The sequence below is a fragment of the Polyodon spathula genome, chromosome 6 (genome assembly GCF_017654505.1).
Source record: "Polyodon spathula isolate WHYD16114869_AA chromosome 6, ASM1765450v1, whole genome shotgun sequence".
Taxonomy (NCBI): Eukaryota; Metazoa; Chordata; class Actinopteri; order Acipenseriformes; family Polyodontidae; genus Polyodon; species Polyodon spathula.
Window position 1 is genome coordinate 18,442,941 of NC_054539.1, and position 20,381 is coordinate 18,463,321.

General features: G+C 36.3%; 1 protein-coding gene across 5 annotated transcripts in view; it reads right to left on the minus strand.

The window, feature by feature from the left end:
* Positions 1–20,381, minus strand: part of LOC121316956 (utrophin-like) — a 224,518-nt gene that overhangs the window by 25,185 nt on the left and 178,952 nt on the right. For all 5 annotated transcript variants that reach the window (XM_041252376.1, XM_041252375.1, XM_041252374.1 and 2 more), the window contains 10 exons: positions 19,999–20,145; positions 18,782–18,860; positions 17,706–17,766; positions 12,912–12,973; positions 11,730–11,804; positions 8,391–8,592; positions 7,442–7,527; positions 5,613–5,770; positions 4,324–4,490; positions 2,791–2,902 (listed from right to left, as the gene is read on the minus strand). In XM_041252376.1, coding sequence (XP_041108310.1) covers positions 2,791–2,902; positions 4,324–4,490; positions 5,613–5,770; positions 7,442–7,527; positions 8,391–8,592; positions 11,730–11,804; positions 12,912–12,973; positions 17,706–17,766; positions 18,782–18,860; positions 19,999–20,145 — 1,149 coding nt within the window. The remainder of the gene's footprint in view (positions 1–2,790; positions 2,903–4,323; positions 4,491–5,612; positions 5,771–7,441; positions 7,528–8,390; positions 8,593–11,729; positions 11,805–12,911; positions 12,974–17,705; positions 17,767–18,781; positions 18,861–19,998; positions 20,146–20,381) is intronic.

A 20,381-nucleotide genomic window follows, 5' to 3' on the forward strand; every position in this document is an offset into this window, starting at 1 on the left:
TGCATTCTTTTATGGGTCTTTCGGCACCAATGTTGTACTGGACTGTCAGTTGACTAACTGTAGCCCGTCTGTTGCTCTGCACAATTCGTGTCAGCCTCTTGGCCTCTTTCATCACTGTTTTTGACCACTGGCCTGCCGTTGGCTGAATGTCCTTTGGGTGGTGGACAATCTTTGATACACACGGGAAACTGTTGAGCGTGAAAAACCCAGCAGAGTTGCAGTTCTTGACACACTCAAACCGGCGTGCCTGGCACCTACTACCATACCCGTTCAAAGGCACTTAAATCTTTTGTCTTGCCCATTGGCACACATACACAATCCATGTCTCAATTGTGTCAAGGTTTAAAAATCCTTCTTTAACCTGTCTCCCCTTCATCTACACTGACTGCAGTGGATTTAACAAGTTACATCAATAAGGGATCATAGCTTTCACCTGGATTCACCTCATCAGTCTATTTCATGGAAAGAGCTGGTGTTCCGAATGTTTTGTACACTCAGTGTGTGTGTGTGTGTGTGTATATATATATATATACACACACACACACATACATACACACACACATATACATATATATATATATATATATATATATATATATATATATATATATATATATATATATATATATACACACACACACACATATATATAAAATATTTAAAAAGTTTCTGTACTAAATTGGAAAATATCAGATCTACGGAATTTTTAAAACTATGTAAAGAACATTAAAAATAGTAAAGCTGTACACATCATATGAATGGGAGTTATTATACTTAACTACACAATTTGAGTATTATTTCATGGACTGGAATTCAAACTGAATTCGAATTGATTAATTGGAGTTGGAATTAAAAATACGAATTGATCCTAAGTCAGCATTGCAGTTTTTACTGTCCTGTACTTTTGTCAGTCGATTCTGACACCCTATATAAAGCCTGGAGAACAACTGACAGTCATTCTTTGGAAATCTGAGCCTCAGCTTAGCATCTGGGTGTACTGACTTCTTTTGCTGATCCATGAATATTGCCAGCTTGTTATGAGGCAATGCCTTATTGACTGACTCAAGTCTCTCTTTTACAAAAACAGCTGATCTGACCCTGATGTCAAAGTTAAGGGTACTTGCTTGATGTAGTTCTTCAGGTTTTCATCACAGAAGAAGCATGTTTGTTTTTTTCAGCAAAACTTGTTAATTCATTTAACTCAGTAGATTTTTTGGTTTTTATAGTTGTCTCTATATGCCTTGTGCCATTTTGTTTTTTGATTTGCCAGCGTTGTGCTAAGCCCATCACCCTCGTCCAGCTAATCAAGTTTTAGGTCTGGTAACTCTCCGACCTTATGAAAATCGATGAAGTCATCTGCAACAGTGTTGTAACCTGAACCAATAACTTTACGATTTGACTCAGCTGGACATATTAGTCTCTTATTTGTAGATCCTTGGCAGAAAATGCACATTGACCAGTCTAGTGTATCAACCACATTTAAACCACTGTGTTTGTGCATGCCAACATCAGGCAAACATGTAGGCTCCATTGTAATGCCTGTCATGTAAAACTATCAAACACATCACCTAGCTTCAACTACAACCTGAAAGACATAAGAATATCGCTATGCTGTCATTCTGTCTATTAAGCTCTCTCTCTATCATTGCTATGGTAGCTGCTCAACAATTTACATTGTATCAAAACACTGTACACTCTAATTTGCTATTTCTTCAATAAATAAACAATCAGGATGCAGTTTAGATTTTAAGTATAGGAAACTGTCCGAGACAATAATGGTATTTACAGTTTTATACAATTGCTAAAGCACATTTTTAGATACTACTGAAACAATCAAAACATTTAGCTCAAATACCAAAACACTTCACATTTTCACAATCAAGTAGTGTATGCATTTGAAAACTCACCTTGAAAAAAAACCCTATATATCACATGCAACACCCCATTGCATTTAATCCCTCAACCAAAACCAAAGCAATCTGAAATGTAAATGATACAAACAGAATATTCACATTTTCTTTAAGAGCCTTTTTATTGGAATAATGGACTTTTGCATGTTTTCCATTTTGTGGCATTTTGATGTTTTGGCAAAACGCTCAATGCAGAAACTTTTGAAATGATAATATTATATATCATTTTAATCCACAAGTATGAAACCAGATTCATAGTTCTTTATAAGTACCAAGAACTATAACCTAGAAAACCACAGGCCAAAAATCTACATTAAACAGATAATATTATGTAGCGATCTTCACTCATTTTGTCACTCCTTTGTTTGCCAATTTAAGAGTTGACAAGCCACTGCTTAATGATAATCCCACAATCATATCAACATGTTGAGCCATCTTGCGCCTTAATTGGACATCAGTTGGCATTATAGCAGAAAATGTTCAGCACCTCAAGTTGTGTAAGTATGCAAAGATTCACATTTCTAGGTAAAAGTGCACAATCAATGTGCTTATCTGCTGGACTATTAAAAAGGTCTAATTAAGCACATTAGTAGCCCAAGCCAGCCCCGGATTTTCAGAAACGAACAGCTACAGCTCAACTGTGGATCAAATTAAATATATCAACCAGTGCTCCATGCTGAGAAAAAAGGATATTACAATACAAAGCTCAATCTTTCCTTGTCCTTTTTCCAGACTTCTACTCACATGTACTGTATAGAATATTTATTATATTTGAACTTTAAGGCTTATACTGAATGAAACTTAATTAAAAAAATAATGTGAACCAAAGGAATGATTATTATATTGAATAAAAGATGATTAGTATTGAAGTGGGACTCACAGGAGTACAGTATTCCACCATTGGATTGTTTAATTTGTGGCCCTTGGCGGTACGTCCAGAAAAGAAACAGCTTTGGCAGACATCATAGTTGAAGTGCTTCAGACTGCGGTACCTGGAAAGAAATTTAAATACAACATGTGATACATTTTCCTTTGATTTGAAGTAAAACAAATACAAATAATAATTAAAAAAAAAAAACAGAATTGTTTTGCTGCGATTAATTCACCTTTGTCAGAGAAGGAAAAAACTAAATATAAAGCAAAAAAATCAGAATAAGAAATGTAAATCGTTTATTTGATTTTTTTCTCCTTTATTTCAGCCTTTTATTTATGAACCACCAAAGCAGTGGTATACAAGTTAATTAACGAAAAAAAAACACACACATTTATATAGTTTTTTTTATGATTTTGAAATAAATGTGCACATTTGAAATTACTGAAATCTGATGTTTTTTGTTGTGTACCACATTTTATAAAGTAACACAACACCACACACATAAATACATACAGCTCCTCAGGACAGATTACTCTAATGAAAGAAAGAGAATAAAACAGGTCACAGCTTTCCGCCCCTTTGCTGCAATATATCACTGACATTTCTATAAAGGTTTCTGCTTTGTCAAACGTCAGCTGTAATGCATTACCAACATGTTTATTAACAATTAATGTTGTTAAAGAAACTGAAAAGTAGAATAAATAAAATTTTACAACATTATTTACCATGGCTGTCTGGAAAAACACGCAATGAAGAGGAATTGTGTACCTTTCTATTTAAATCAACATACCAAAAGAAAGGTCTTGTCCAGTGAGACGTGCTGTTGGACTATCAGTGCTGTTAAACCTACATTTTAGCACTACAGCCCTGTATACCGGTATACTACCACAAGGAATAAACCAAACAAAAGGCAAGCAAAGCTGGTTTGACAAAACAAAATTGATAGGAGCGGAACTTAAGTGTTCTCAAGGGATTCATTAAAATTGCAAATCCATAATATTTCTTCCACCCCCCCTCCAATCAAAATTAATAAAACATAAATTATATTGAGTGTTGAATGCCTGACCTACACTTTTATAAATTTGAAACTTAGATCAATACCAAATACGTTCACATGGTAATGTCAGATGACAAAACACGACTTAGGCTGGTGTTGCTAAATTCATCACCATATTATTAGTTAATGTTTTGAGATGCTATTGTTCCTGTAATGATGCAGAATTCTGTTAAAGTTAATAAGGGAACCTTAACAGTTTCAGCCATCAGCTAGTAAAATATTAGCCATTTCCATGAAGCATTTGTCACGTTTTAGACTGTTCAGACTTGCATTGCTGGTGTGATTCCACTCTCCTTAATAATACAGTATGTTGATAACAACATGATTGCCTTTAAGAGGTTTCATACATGGGTTTACATGTATTCACTGTTGAAATAGCTAAACTCAGCAAAAACACCTAAATGATGCTGTGTTTTGGCTCAAGTGCACAGCCCCATTTCATGACTGGAGGAGGGTTCCTATGTTCCCTAGCCTCGTCTCACCTGAATCCGACAATCGGACATTCTTTACAGATGTTACACTTGGCCTGGTGCTTTGCTGTTTCCGCTGCAGCAACGCGATGCAAGACAGGAAGCCAGACCATAGACTGCGGCTCCAAGCGCATCCAGTCCACAAACTGCTTGTGCTCAATCTCTGCCTTGTTCTGGGTCTAGAAAGCAAAACAAATATAATAAAGACACTGCTGGGATGTGAATCACTCAGAAGAGCCATGGAGGAGGAGGAAACAGTGAGATTGATGGATCTGTGGTTTCTTATCTCAGCCTACGCTACACTAAGAGTATTAAGGACACCTAACTCAAGTTAACTGGAGCCAATTTAAGCAGCTACATGAACAATGCACCCACAGTACCATAGCATCTTTATACTAATTTAGAAACATATGTAATTGAAGTGGGCTTGCTAATTACATCTGCCTTAACATTGAATATGTCTTAATTTAAGAACAGGTGACATTCTGGAGCTAATTGAATAAGGATGTTATTTTATTTATTTTTTTACTATTGAAGTTCTGAATTTTGGCATAATTGACATTTCCTTGTTACTAAAATAGTCCACTAATGAACAGAGCTTCGGGTATTACCAATTCTAATTTGGTTATCCTGGGTATTCACAGCATTAACACTTCAAGAAGAACAATGCAATATCATAATCATTTATACTTCTGTGGATAGCAGTGTATCATTAAAAAGTTTATTTTGCCCCCGATTTCTCTCCCAAATTGGAAATGTCCAATTACATATTTTTTTCTCCTTGCCGCAATAGTAATTGACCACACAGCTCAGGAGATCTGAAGGTTCAGTGGCTCTCCTCTGATCCCATGACTAAGCCAAGCCTAATTTACACCCATTACACCCACTCAAGAGCAGATGTCAGCAAGCTACCAACTTCTGGAGGGCAAAGGCCAGCCCTGCAGGTGTCCATTAGTGAGCACACTGGGCACCTGGCCAGCAAGTTTTGCTGTGGCCAATGCGATGCTCCCTTCTGAAACCCCAGCGAAGACCGGTGAATCTGCATAGCCAGGATGCAAACCTGCACTGTATGACTCAACCTGCACACCACATGGCTGCCCTTTTACCAGGTGAGCCACTCGGGGACAACTTCCAGATTATTAATACACTTGGTACAAGCTTTATATATCTGTTGGCTGCTGTCACCTTTGGTTGAAAAAATAGCAGGTAGACAGCTATGTTTATTAAAGACGTATATGCTACAACGCCCAGTTTCACAGTTCATATTGAAGACATTGAGCATGGGGTTTGGGTATACCTACATGCAGGAAGCAACTGCGGACACTGGGTTCAATGTTGCTGCCTCCAAAGGCAGCCACTTCTCCAAGCTGCCGAGGGATCTGGATGGCATCATGAAGCAGCAGTCCCAAGTTCCTCTGATCACACATCTCTGTAGGGCCAGCGACTTGTTTAAAAATATCTGTGAACAAAAACAGAAAAATCAACCTAGGCAGCCTATTGGTTCTCAATTTACCTTTCTACTGTGTTTAAGTGTCTGTTTTAAATGAAGACAATTTTAAATTTTCAAGAAGCCTTAAGAATCCATTTCCTATTCTGAAGCTTATTTCTAAGAAGGTGTGGCAGACACACTGAATAAAGATGAGACGATTAAGTCCTTACATCGCACTTTCTTGAAGGGAACAACACTCCCACACTGAGTGTGCTGCTATCTCTCCAACTGACAGTGGCTAGTGAACCATTTAATTAAGCATCAAGAAGTGCCAAGGTACAATTGACAGCCAACTCTACAATGAAGGAATACAGACTTGCAAGTACGGAAGAATGAAATGCTGTTTTAATTACAAAACGTAATACTAACAATGGTTACGATACTTTTTTGTGGAAAATGTGAATAAAACTAAAGCAGTCTAGATATTAGACAAACGATTCAGTAATATGTGTTCTTCAGTTTTGTTTCATAATACAAATGATCATCTGTATCAAAATGAATCATTATGATGGATTACCTTTACAAACATCCCTTCGCCTAATGTAACATCCTTTTGGTGAAACAGATTTTTCCTATTGTAAATTCTCTGGCTAAAGGAGCAAGAACTTCGCGTAAAAGAATATCTTCTTAGCACTGATAGCGATTCTTTCACAATGGAGACAGTACTGTTTTGTATCTGGTAACTCACCATCATCACACTTAAATGAAAATGGTTTATTCAGTCTTTTCAAAAGCAGCTTGTCATCGAGAGTGTGTCTTGAGGCACTCATGGGTTTATTAAATCTTTCTAGAACAGCTGTCCCATCACTGACTTGTTTTGTATTCTGATTACCACAAATGCAACTTGGCACTACAAAATTACATGTAAACAAACAGCAAAATGTGCCGCTATTTCTCTTGTTTTAAAAAGTTGGAAATTGTTCGAGCTCTTGAAAAAAACCTGAATAAGTCACCGAACAATTTGGTGAGTTGCTTCACCATTCTGTTAAATGATGTGCATGTCTTGTATATTGCTACTGCATTTTTTTTGTTTACATGTGCAGGGGTGCTGTGCTAATTTAGTATGACTTATGTTATTATTATAATTTATTAATGTACGCCTGTTGCTTCTCTTTTACTTATTCTGTTCATTTCATATGTTGATGCATGAGCGTCATGACAACACAAATTTATTTATTTATATTGTGTCTGGTGGATAACTCCATCTTAGAGATGACTTTGGCTATAAGAACACTTCACTTCACTTGCTTCCCAATAGGTGCTCCCTTAGCCGGAGACTACTGCAGTGAACTAGCAACTCGTCGGTCATATTATCCAAGGCAATCAAGTTATGCGGACTAAACTATGCAACCTCTATATTAAGTAACTGCTAACCCTTCTCTGTAAAGGAACATACCGCAGCTGTTGAGAAATTATGCTGTTGTGGAATAAAGAGGAGTGTTATTGTCTGAGCCCAATTATTAAAGCTCTAATGGACTCAAACATTCTAATCACATTTAGGAACTTTAGGGAGGTTTCAAAATCTCTAATGTTACCTAATGTTTGAGAATAAACCTCTTACTCTTGAATCCTACCATGCAACATAAAACCACAACATATATAAACCTGATATGAATGATTTAATAAAGCTTTAATACTTGCATTTATATTTTTCTTCCAAAAGTCCCTTGGAAAGAGACAGCAGTCCAATCTTCATAGACAGCACCCTAATCTTCCCACTCCGACCACTGAAAACAATAAAAGTACAAATTAATATATTTGGTTACATATATTACAAACCAAGTTTCCTGAAGGTGAGTCTTGCATTTTTTACAAGCACTTGGGTTATTCACATTCACACTCAAATAGACCCTTGCATACAGCAATACCCAAGGATCTTCAACAGCATTGTCTGACAGATTTTCTTGAGTAGAAGAGAAATGTTGTGAGATGGCAGTAGGAACTTTTCAAAATGTAATGCCTACAATATACATTTTTTCATGACCATAAACAGTGATCTCAGACTAATGATGTTGGGGTTACAGAACTCTCTGCAGAGTTTACAAGAACACACTTTGTCTTTGTTGTAACCTTTGTTGTAGAAACATATTATAAATCTAATCTCAACTGTTTTGATATTTCTGTTCACACATCAGGGGTCATGAATCACACAGGGAACACATTTCTCAATTTGAACTCCACCAACAGAAAGACCAGTTCATGCCTCCTCAGTTTTCTGGACCCACAACACAGCATTCCTTTCAATGAGAGCACTGGTATTGGTCCAGTCAATAAATGACACAGTGTAAAAATAAAAATCCAATTAAATATCACAAAAAAAATCATAATTATGTTTTATCTATCTATCTATATATATAATATATATATATATATATATATATATATATATATATAATGATATATAATATATATATGTATATAATATTAGTGATTATATATCACTGTGCTATATGAGCAAAGACAAAGTAATACGTTTCTGTAAAGGTTGCAGAGGGTTATGAAACACTTTAATCTACCCCCTACTTTTCTATAAATATCATATGTAATTCTATTTTAAATAGAATAAAACACATGTATATGGGATACTTACGTATCATAGACGTTCAGCAGCCAGTTTAGACACATGTCTACGCAAAGGGGCACATTTACTAGGTCCTTATGTTTCTGCTCCAGTCCATCATAAATAGTTGTCAAACAGTTAATTACATCTGGGACATTCAGAAGTTGGTCATTTTGGGTAATTTTGTGCTGATCAAAAATATTCTGCGCCACAGCAAGGTCCAGCAAGTCCACTGGAATCAAAAACAAAACAGCAGCTGTTACTACAAAGTTGCAGTTCTAATCAGTAGAAAAGGAACGTGTAGTGATTTTCAAGCATAGGTAAATAAGAGCCAAGCTGGGGCTTAAAACAGCTTTTACACGTCCCCCCTGTGAGTTAACCTCAACCTCCACCACTTGCTGCTCCTCCACAGAAGCAGTGAAGCTAGATTCAATTAATAAAAGTCCCCAACAAGCTTGTCTGTATCACAGTCACAGAAAAATGCAAAAGGTATCTTCATTAATTTTACATGTGACCCCACAGATCACGCCACTCCAGCAACTGATGAAGTAATAAGGACCCTGGGACCTCAGCTAAGCTGAAGCATGCAGTGTTTATTATCTGCAGTGAGCAACCTGAGTCACTGGAGGATTTAAAAACGTTCAAATGTCAAACCTCACATTTTATTTCATAGAATGTGAATAGTTTTAACATTCATTCAAGCAAATATAGGCTGAATATTTATTGTATTAAAAAAAAAGGTATCAAACATGGTTATACCAAAACCTCATAATATACTATAGCATTGTCAAAGATATAAGGTATAAACTGTACCATAAAATTAGCAATCATGTGGCTGTGAAGTAAGATTGGTCTATTCCATGGCAAACAGGTCATCAGCCATTACTATTAAGACAAATATTAATACATTCCACTTAAGAGTTCTTATCATTTTAGGTTATCAATTTGTTTATTAATTACTTAAACCACGATAGTAATTAAAAAAAGAACCGTACAAGACTGCTATCTTGAACAATCCCCATGGTTTTCATTATTGTGTATGCCAAAATTACTGTTAATTAAAATATAAAAATGAGACCAAAGCCTTGTTCGCATCTCTAGTTAAGACAACACATTAATAAGAGAGAGTCACTGACCTAGGCAGAGGGCTTTGTATTTTAAGATAAATAGCAGTCACTACTACCAAGGTATGACTTCATGGTTTTCAAAAACGCAACAACTTCAAAATTACATATTAAATGTGTACAAGAAGAATACATATATTAAGCTTATAAAAATGTAAAGATTTATGTTTTTAAATGATTATTATTTCACACCTTTCACTTGGTAAATAATATAGAGTGCTAAACTGTTTCTGGAAACAGAATAAGTCCAAAAGTGGCAATATGGTTGCTAAGATGTACAGGATATTATACAGGGAAGTGTGTGTCACAAATGTCACTTTTTATTTGCCTACTGCATAATGGGGAGCTTATTAGGTGTCACTCAACTAAACACTAACATTTTCACACCCACTAACAATGTGACACTTTAATATCTTCTTTCAGACTGAATAAGGAGTTCTTATATTAAATATATCCAGACAGCTGGAGCGAAGATATACTCGATCAATACTGTAAGCTTGGTGGTGAAAGGTCATACAACATTTATAGAATCAAAAGCCAATTATAACAAGACAACCCTAAAACAATAACAAGATAAATATCTCTGCTAACTAGGTTAGTGCATTGTGTTCACCCAAAATAATTATGCTTTTCTAAATTTCTTAATATTCTGATCCATGAAAGAAAATAAATCTATGCAAAAACAGTATAGTGGCCGATCCCTTAATAAACTACCCACAGTGGTCTTGGGAATATGTGAGGAAGATGCATGTGCTTAAAAATCCTAGAAAGATTCTGCACATCAATTGTTGGCCAGATTTTCAGATGCTGACAGTTTATATATGTATAAAGATCTGGAAGTGATTATTTTTATCATTGTCAAACTCCATTCACTTTGAGATTTATTTTGAGTGAGTGATCTTGTTCCAGAGTTACTTACAGTAAGTCATGCCCAAGGAAAGCGCCTATATTATAAAGTAACAGCAGTAGTTTACCCTAATTAGGCACTACATGAGATCCTAGCTTGCCTTTTACTTTTCCTGTTACATGCTGGAGGAAAAGGTCACAGTGCAAAGATGTTATGCTGATAAAATATTAAGAAAAACTAAAATTAACTTCTGCTTACCATTGGGTTTAATTAACTACTGTCAAAATAGTTGTCAGGAGATATTATATGCATCACATGAACATATAATCTCATGATATGCAAATAACGGCTATTAAAAGTATTAATATCATGTAATACATCTATTCATCAATAGTTTTATATCCTGCACAGTATATGGCACAGTATATTAAACTGATGTTCTAAGGGCGGATTACTCATTATAGTCAAACATGAATGTTATGCATATTGTTCACACAGAAAACTTTCACTCACTGCAGCACACCCAGTAACACAGAAAAGTCTTCAATTATTATGAATGAGGTGGTTTCACTATTTTTTTCCTGAAGAGAATTGAGGCTGACAAAAGAAAAAATAAAAAGCTGCCAGCCACAGAGGACATATAACACCACAAGAGCAGAGTAGATGGAAGGGTGTCTGGCAGGACCCCCAGCCACACTTTCTCCCAGTAAAACTTGCAATTAGATACAGGACCACCTGTTTCAAGGAACCCGGGGGAAACTTGAGGATTCAGTGTTTATAAACATTGCACCACATCACGGTAAAGACCTGTCCTTGACATTAACACCTGTTTCATAATGACCTGCTGTTCAAAATATCTAATTAGTGTAATGTTTGCTTTTGGGTACCTTCCACATTTCTCATTGGTAACATTTAAAAAAATGAATGGCTCCCTTTTTTAAAAATGTAATTCTGTTTATCTTCAGGATTATGTGAATAGTGAGAATACAGAGGAATAAGAGGAATACAATTCTAAATCACTTTTAACAGTCTACTAACATGCATTTTAAATCTGAAGTAATACTGTGTATAAGCTCCAACTGAAAAAAAAAGTTAAACTTCCATTCTAGTTGTATATTTAAGTACAAGCCATTTAAATCATCTTGAATATAGCATATTGTTAGGCAGGTTTCATATAACATTATAATACCTAAATTACTCTATGTAAAAGTGTTTATTTCTTCACTTCAATGAGTCGGAAAAGATACCAGATTGTCCATCGTCTATATTTATGGCATTGCAATCTACTCCTACAGTGCCATACTGCTGCAATCCAGGCAATGTCATGATTCAAGATTGAACAAACAGAATGCTGCCCAGTACCTGAAGACAAAAGGAAGGTTATTTATTGTTACTTACAGCAAAGAGCTTTCTGAAGCCTTCGGATCTTCATTGCCGTTCGGTAGGCAGAGAAACGCACATTGTTCAAATCGGCTGCAATAAAAAGAAAAAGGATGGAAAACGATGCATTTTTTATTGCAAAAGAGTTAATTGCTTACAAAACAGTATTTCACTAAGAATTGTTAATCTTACCATCCCCTTTCAGTTTTTTTTTTTTTTTTTTTTGGAGTATGTTAGTATTTTATATTAACCTACAGTAAGCTGCTTTGCAGAGGAATTACTTTTTTGTTAATGCTTGATAAGTGCCTGCCTCTGTAGTACAAGAAATTCATACAAACATTTTCTTGTCAAAATTTTAAAGACTATGGCACTTTGCTTTAAAAGCACAATAAAGATGTGATGTGCAGTAAAGGATTCCTCAAGATCAAACATACCTGAACAAACAACAACAATAAAACAGTGATAAAGTATACCAAAAAGAGCTTTAAAGCCTCAAACGTTTTTGTTTCTCTACAGCTAATTCATTCTAGCTGCCTTTCAATAAGCAGATTTTTTCTTCATACCTCATTTTGTATCAAAGCTGTACTATGACCTTCCCACCACCAATGTGGTTTCAGCATGAAGAAAATGCACTTCTCTAATTTTTCTTGCTGTTTCTGCATTACACTGACCATCTGGCAGAAAAGGTTCACCCACATGAAAAAAAGCATTGGTAATAATAACTTGCTCGGGCCACCCTGAAAGGCCAACACCTCAGCCCTCTTCACTGTTAACCCCCAAAAGCCAACCTGGCTTTTCTTGTTTCAAGCTGAATATGTCTCTTTCTGAAAGTGTCAGCCGGCGAGTGTTTCTCATCAAACTAAGGGTCATATTGCAACATTTGAAAAGGTTTTTAAACCAAATGAATGGTTTGCAAAGTCAATGTTACATAAGGGTTAGCGGGAAGTCAAATACAATAAAATCAAAGTGAAAGTTTGAAATCCCTATACTATACCACAACAAATTAAAGCATGGAATTATATTGTCTTTACTGCTTGGTTAAGAGAAACTAGCCGTAGTTATAATACTGTATATTAGTATGTTCTTCCCCAGTAAGTTGCAATACATGCAGTGGGAGATTTCTGTATCTGAACATTCACAGAAACATATTTGTAGCTGAAGGTGACCCACAGCACTGGTAAGAATAAGGTAACTACATACCAAGAGACTGGAACAGGTCTGTCATCTTTGGATGGTCCCAACAGGTAGTCTGAGTCTGATGGCTGGAACAAAAACAAAATAGGCAATACAAAAATCAACCATTTCATTGGCAATGAATGGCATAGTTTGCACATATAACATTAAAAGTCATTTCAGTCCCCTGGTGTTAGGAAACAGAAAAAGAGCCTGACGTGTGACAATGTTAGCCTTGAAACACAAACATGTGGCTAGATGTTAATTAACACTCAAAAAACTGGCATTGTAAGCTAATTCAAATGATCAATATATCATTATTATTGTTTACAGTACTTGTCTTTTTATAAGCAGTAACTACACAGATGATTACATCAACAAAAACATTTAAAACATGTTTTTTTTAACCACTTCAACACCATGACATAAGCACATACGTCAAATAAAAACCCACTTGCAGTGCCATGCTGTACCTGCATATGTCAAGTTTCCCATTCTATTCTATGAGCGGTTTCTCAGTCTAGCGTCTCAGGTTTCATTCTCTAAGGCAGTGCTAGTACTGTGGAATGTGCAATGAAAGTCAGGGGAGTGTCAGGTGACATTTGTATCCAACTGCGTGTCATGTAGCGATTCCAGTCTGAGATACATTGCGGGAAGCCATTCAACTTTTACAAGTGTACATATTTATGTTTTATTATACAGTTTTTAGCAAAAGCTAAACATGGCAACGTACGTGTTCTTTCTATAATGAGCAACGGGAGTGAAGCTGGTTCGGAGGATTTCAATACCAGCGACAGTGATGCTGAATTATCACTCGGCGATGATGATGAAGAGGATGTGGAGCCAAGAACAGTACAAACTGTACAAACAAAAGAGCATGCAGCTACTTTTCAGGTAAACCATCTGCAAATGGGAAGCTTTTTGGTTTGAAATGGCAGTGCTGTGACTAAATACTATCAAAAAACAGCACTGTGTACAAGGCAATAAAGCAGGCATCTGCGGCAGCCAGACCCATCATAATGCCTTAGCAAAGTATTTGTGACTATCCCTCCAACACAAGGGAAGCAAAGACCGCAAAAAAGGGGCAGGGTCTGCTACGAAAATAAAAACAAAAGACATAAGAAAAAAAAGGTTCTGCTGTATTGAACATTTCAATAAATGGTACAGAGCAAGTCGATAATGGCACATGTTCTGATGTTGTTTGATTTTTATTTGATAATGTTTACTGATTATTATTGTTAATAGCAGCATTTTTGTTTTCATTTTAAAAAATAAATAAATAAATAAACAAACCACCACTTGTTTTTGTCTCTGTTGAAAATGGGTAAGTAGTACACATGTAGTAATGAAAAAATACAGTTTAGGTCATTTATTTGTGTTTTACTCATCATATATTAACATTTTATAGCAATTACAGGTTTGGAAAAAAATAATATTTTCAAAATCTGGTACCTGGGAAGGGGTTTCATTTTTACATCTGAAGTTGAGGTGGTTAATCATACTTCAGGTCACACAATTTTTCTAAAGAAAAACAGTCTGCTTAAGGCACAGTCTTGTCAGTGTTCGGTCTCTTTAATACCTAATTCACACTGGCTAACAAATCACTGCCTAGATTTACTAACAACGCATTAAAAAGAGACTAGTAATTATGACTGTTTTCATGTTACAATTAATTACTTTTTGTTAAAACTAAAATGCCTTCCATACAGAACAAGCTGCATTGGCAATGCCAAATCAAAACCACAGGGTTTGTCTGCAATGAAGTAATATGATTTTTAACATCAGTAGGATTAGGCGATATAAGCTAATCACAATCTAAAAAGCAGAACGTACTTAAATAAATATATAATTCAATAAAAATGGGCCAGACTTTAACCATACAGTCCACAGTACTTTCTGACAAGCCTGAGTAGCAGTGTGTTGAAATAAAATGATTGCAACGATGGTGTTACAAGTATGAAAATTGGCAAGTATGTCTGCATAGCAGTACAAGCATAAGATCTAACGTTTCAATACATTTCTTATCTTCATTTAGAATCTCTTGGCAAATTGCATGGTTTAAATTACAACACGTTACTAAGCTAGAGGAAAAGCAATTCCTTAAATGAAGCTGCTTAATTTAGGTTTAAAATTCTTCAGTACATTACACTAGTTATATTAACAGAAAACATGGGGTGTGTGACAGGGAGGACCCTGTCGCTGGTTCAGCTAGACTCCTGTTTAGTAAACAGGAAGGCTTGCCCGGAGCTGAGCTGGTCGGAATGTCCTGATTGGCTGGGGAAAGGGGGGGGGGGGAGTGCCCAGGATGCCTACGCCTGTTTAATGCAGCAGTGCCGGCATTCGGCACTACTGCATAGTCATTTCTACACAGACAGGCGCTGAGCAAAAGCTTGCTTTGTGTACACTGAGGACAGCGTCTGCTCCAGATGAAAGGATTACTACACGAAACCCTTCCACTCCGAGACGTTGCTCGTGAAGGCATTGCCCAACCGATGCTGTCGGAAGAGGCTGGACTCGTCCGGAGGATGCCGGGACTTCACAAGTTCAGTTTAGGTGATTTGATCCCAAACAAGTATAGAGAGCATTTCGTAGAGTAGATTACTGGAGTGGGACATATCTTATTGAGGCAAGCACTTGCCTTGTGTGGCAAACCTTTATTTTTAGCTTTGTTTAGTTTTCGTTATTAACTCTCACTAGGGCACACAATTGGCCAAGCGGCTGGGGAGTCCTTTGCTCAAAGCACACCAGCGACCCCTGTGGATGGCCGGGCACCTGCAGGCCCACCTGTACGCAATTCAGAACTGTGTGGTCCTCTGACACTAAGTTTTAGGATATGGCTGCACGACCGGCTTGCAGAGTGAAAAAAAGCGGACAGCTGATGGCACTTGTTTCGGAGGAAGCGAGTGCTCCGTCATTGTCTCTCCCGAGTTATTTCGGAGGTTGCAGCGGTGAGCCAGGCTGAATAATAATTTGACTTTCCAAACTCTTACTAGGGCTAACATTGCTGGTGCCCTAGTGACAGCAACTGTGTTGTTTATTAAATCTGTGCGCCTGTGCGGCGTGACAACAACCAATGCTGTGTCTGCCTTATTATTATTCAGTGACGACCCACGTATGCAAAATCGCTCTCTTACAGAGCACCATGTAGAATACAACAGTGTAATTGCAGCCTTTAACAGTTACCAGGTTTACCCTTGTTTATTCTCACATGTACCAATTTTACAGTTTTTACACATTATTGTAATCTTTGCACTGTTTTTGGGGTCATAATACTTACACATCATTTGGAAGTAGAGTCAGAAATGCTACATTCTGAAGCAATACTCTTTTTGTTAACACACTTTAAACAAGTGTACACTTACCAATGTTTCCTACCGTGTAAACAAGCTGTACTGCAGGTCAACACACACACAGTTTTGGAGACTGCCTTCTGTCTATCTCATTACAGTTGGAACAATCTGAGGATCCACTGTCTTCTAAAGGTACACTGCATATCAACCTCCCAGAATTACAACTTATCAATCCAAGCTAATTACAAATGCAACTAGACAACAGTTCCCTTTGCAACATCCAAATGCTTTTAAAGTGCCTTCTCTTAAAGGTGATTAGGGGTAATATTCTACACTTAGTGGCTAAACTGATTTCATCCATAAATGTTCAACTACTCAGTAGTATTCTTTTTTGGTTTGTTTTGTTATCATAATTATCTTAAAATAAACTTTTTATTCACTTTAGCTGTGCAGCAAAAAAAAATTGCTACACAACTGTCCTGCCTGATATTTTCATTCTACTGTCTGCCTTGATTTAGCTGAGAACAGCAAATGGGTCTGTCAGCGTGTAAGCAAACTTCACCAACAGTATGGCAACGTGCAACTCAAACATCACAGTGAAGAAGCAAGGCAAACAGTTTCAGAAAGTACTTTGGTGTTAAAAGCATGCCTGCTAACTGTCTATAAGCACCAGCAGGAAACGCCCACCAGACATAATAATGGATGAAGAACAGTGACACTGGTGGGCCCGTAAAGACAAAACTGTAAGATGACACCCAGGGAGAGGAAAATAAAAATAATGCTAAAGATATGATACTGGAAGCAGGCATGTATGTGCGGAATTCTTATCTGCTCAAGCCTGAAGCCAGGAAATGATTAATGTATATGGACAGTTCTTTCTGCTTTTTATTCTCTTATGTGGTTTGTGAGGGCAACAGACAAGTGTCTCATTAATTATTTTTTTCTTTTCAGCCACTTACTGTAGCATTTCACATTTGGTACAAGATAAAGGTGTTAACGCTGGGGAGTTCCTTGTCTACTGTTCTCAGATAATGCCAATAAGGCATCAACTTTCTTGTTCATATCAAATTCATTACACAGAAATATATTTCAGGGAAAGGGGCCCTTTAAAAGCATTGCAAGTTCAATGTTGAGCATTAGGAAAAAGCAAGGGCTGCATTAAAACCCAATGATGTGTCAGCTATGATTCATCTATAATATTTTAATTTTATAACACAATAAAGGGCTTATGTTATAGAACAGTTCTTCTGTGGCTTTTATCTTGCCCTATGCCTAACAATTACATTTGTTACTATTAGTCTTGTAAGCTAATGTTGGACACGACATGCCTATTAAATTAAATATACTAAGTTGACAGTTTAATATAAAGCATTTGCTTTTCTATAATTTTAGCTTTAGCTTCTTCCAGGAGGTTTTTAATCTTCTGTCTGCATAATTTGAAGTGGGTGTTTTTTTTTTTTTTTTTTATTAAAACAAGTTATGCTGAAGAGCTGAAATGACAACTTAAAATGCAGCAGAAAGACAAACTTACTTGATGTAATAGGGAACTTTGTTATGAGATACATCTCTCTGCCATGGGAGCTGAACTGACGCTGAAATAAAAAAAAGACAAAACGATTTAAATGTACAAAACAAATGCAGTATGCAAGCTGTGGTGTGCAATAAGCAATCAGTTTCAAGCAGTCAATATGTAAATGCATAATGCCAAAAATAAGAACCACTTACTAACAAAATGACTGGATTTTCTTTTTTTTTTTTTTTTTTTAAAGCAAGACCAAACAATCGTCGTATCTTTTAGTGTGGGCCATTGAGGTATAAATGTGTTAACGCTGAATGGAAAAGGAAGGGCTTATATATTTTACCACAGCAGCTATTGTAAAATGTTAAATTTTTCATACTTTTCCACTTTTTAATCATAGTCTGTTAAATTCAAGCTGGACAAGTGTAGATCTATATAATTTCACACGACACAGTAATAACCACCATATGACAAGAATTAGAAACTTCGGCTGCATATTGTAATAAAGATTAAAATAAATGTTATACATGAATCATGAAAATAATGGATGATCAAAACGCACAGTAAAATATCTGGCAAATGGCCTTTTCTACTGTATGCAGTGATTAAAATGTGTTCAGCAGTAATAACCATTAAATAAATAAATAAATAAACCATGTCTAAGAAATCACTGCATGAAATAAATATTCAATAGCTGAAACAAGTTCAGGTAAATGACCTCTGTGGCAGTGAAGTTATACGAGAGATCAGGCTTAGGCACTCAATCAAAAACCTCCTCTTAGAGGACTCATGAGTCATCAATTGCAGCCATATGGCCCAAAGCTTTAAGTATCCTAATTCCATGTCAAACGTAAAAGATGAACATCACTTCTTTTCTGATTATTTCAGCATTAAATCAGAAACCACACATAAAATAAAAAAAGACTTGTTACTGCAACCCTAATGATGCATGTGTGCTTACAGATATCCTGTACGGTCTGATTTTATTTAGAGAGCCTGGAAACCCCTGAGTCCTATAAAACACCAGTCTTTTGTTTATGTTCATGTATAAAATCCGCTTTCAAAACGGCAAAGAATGTACTTCTTACTGGAGAGGAAATGCTGCGATGATGGTCCGAAATCCCGGTGGGCTTCCTGTAACTGCTTGAGGCGATCCTCGACTGCAACCTACAGATCACAGAGAGAACACTAATGTTCATTTCCTTTAGGAAAGATCTAAAGGACGTGGAGAGAATCGAACTGCATATCTGATAAGAAGAAACTGCTGCCTTGTAATATTGATTCTGTTGCACACTCAAGACTGATTGCAAGTATGCCGTTATAGCAGATATAAAACTGATTCCCAGCTATAGTCCACAAGAATGGAAAGCATGACACAGTGCAAATAAATAGATATGCATGTATCTGTAAGAGCCTCTCCATCTTCCTTGCCCTTAAATATTAATCAATACACAACACTGAGGAAGTTAGAAAAGGCACAGAAAATCCTAAGGCTTGTATGATGATATCCTCTGCTAAGGTTATATTGATTGTCCACAGGAAACTTTAGTTTCCCCAACAGTGGGTGGGAATATAATAAGAAATCTGCCCTCCCAGACACAGATCTAGATGATCCAATAAATAGTAATTCATGTTTACTGCATCTTCTGGCAGAACTTTCTAAATGAATACTTAACAACTCTGTAAAAATCAATGTACTCTCATTAGTCTTATCAGCAGTACCAACCCCTCCCTTTTTACTGTGCTAAAAATGATTTAGTTTTTTACTTTAGTTCAAGATATGCAATAATTTAAAATAAACGATATAGTGCAGCATCTTGGTAATTTTGCAATAGATCTGACTGAATTTGGACAACTGGACTGGGTTTGAAATGCAAGCCACAAAACCATTTTTCATATATTGTGTTGTTTCTGATCTCCTGATGTTCCAAATTGAGGTATAAAATACAACCAGAGCCAAATCTTCAACAGAATTATAGAGAACAAGTTAATCATTTTGGTGAGCACTCCATTAAAATCGGTGTTTCATTGTTTTAATGTTGAATAGGTAAATTTGAATTATAGGGGAAAATTATAACTTGAAAAATGCAGGGCAGTACTGTACTTTCGTGCCTGGGTAGAGATAAAGTGCCATCCTGATTTATTAATTATACAACTACAAGAAAATAATACGTGACAAGTAAATTAAGAGGCAAATATCAATCCCAGTATGCTGCTGTGATCTTTAATTGGCCACACTGTGCAAGATGAATTTTAAACAAACAGCTTCAGGCTGTCGATTTCCAGGTCTCATTTTCAGTCTTACTTGTAGGAGTTTCCAGCGCATATTCAGGTCATCAAGCTGATGAGAGGTGTTTGACGACAGAGTAACATCAAGAGGTGACAGCTGACTGGACAAATCATTTACTATTTTGACTTCTTGTTTCATTGGGGCAATTTCTTCTCTGAATGCCTAGTTAGAAAAAAGAAAACATTTAAACTTGTTCTTCATGCCATAGGTCAACACTGAGGTCACAGAGAACCCACATTTACAGTTCAGTAAATATATACCACTGGAGAAAAATCACACAAAGACATGCAAGGAAATCTTTGTTAATGTTTATAAAATATTTTAGATGTGTTAACACAATTCTTAAACTAGAGTATAATGTTTCAAATAAATCAACACATTTATTATATGAAAGAGGG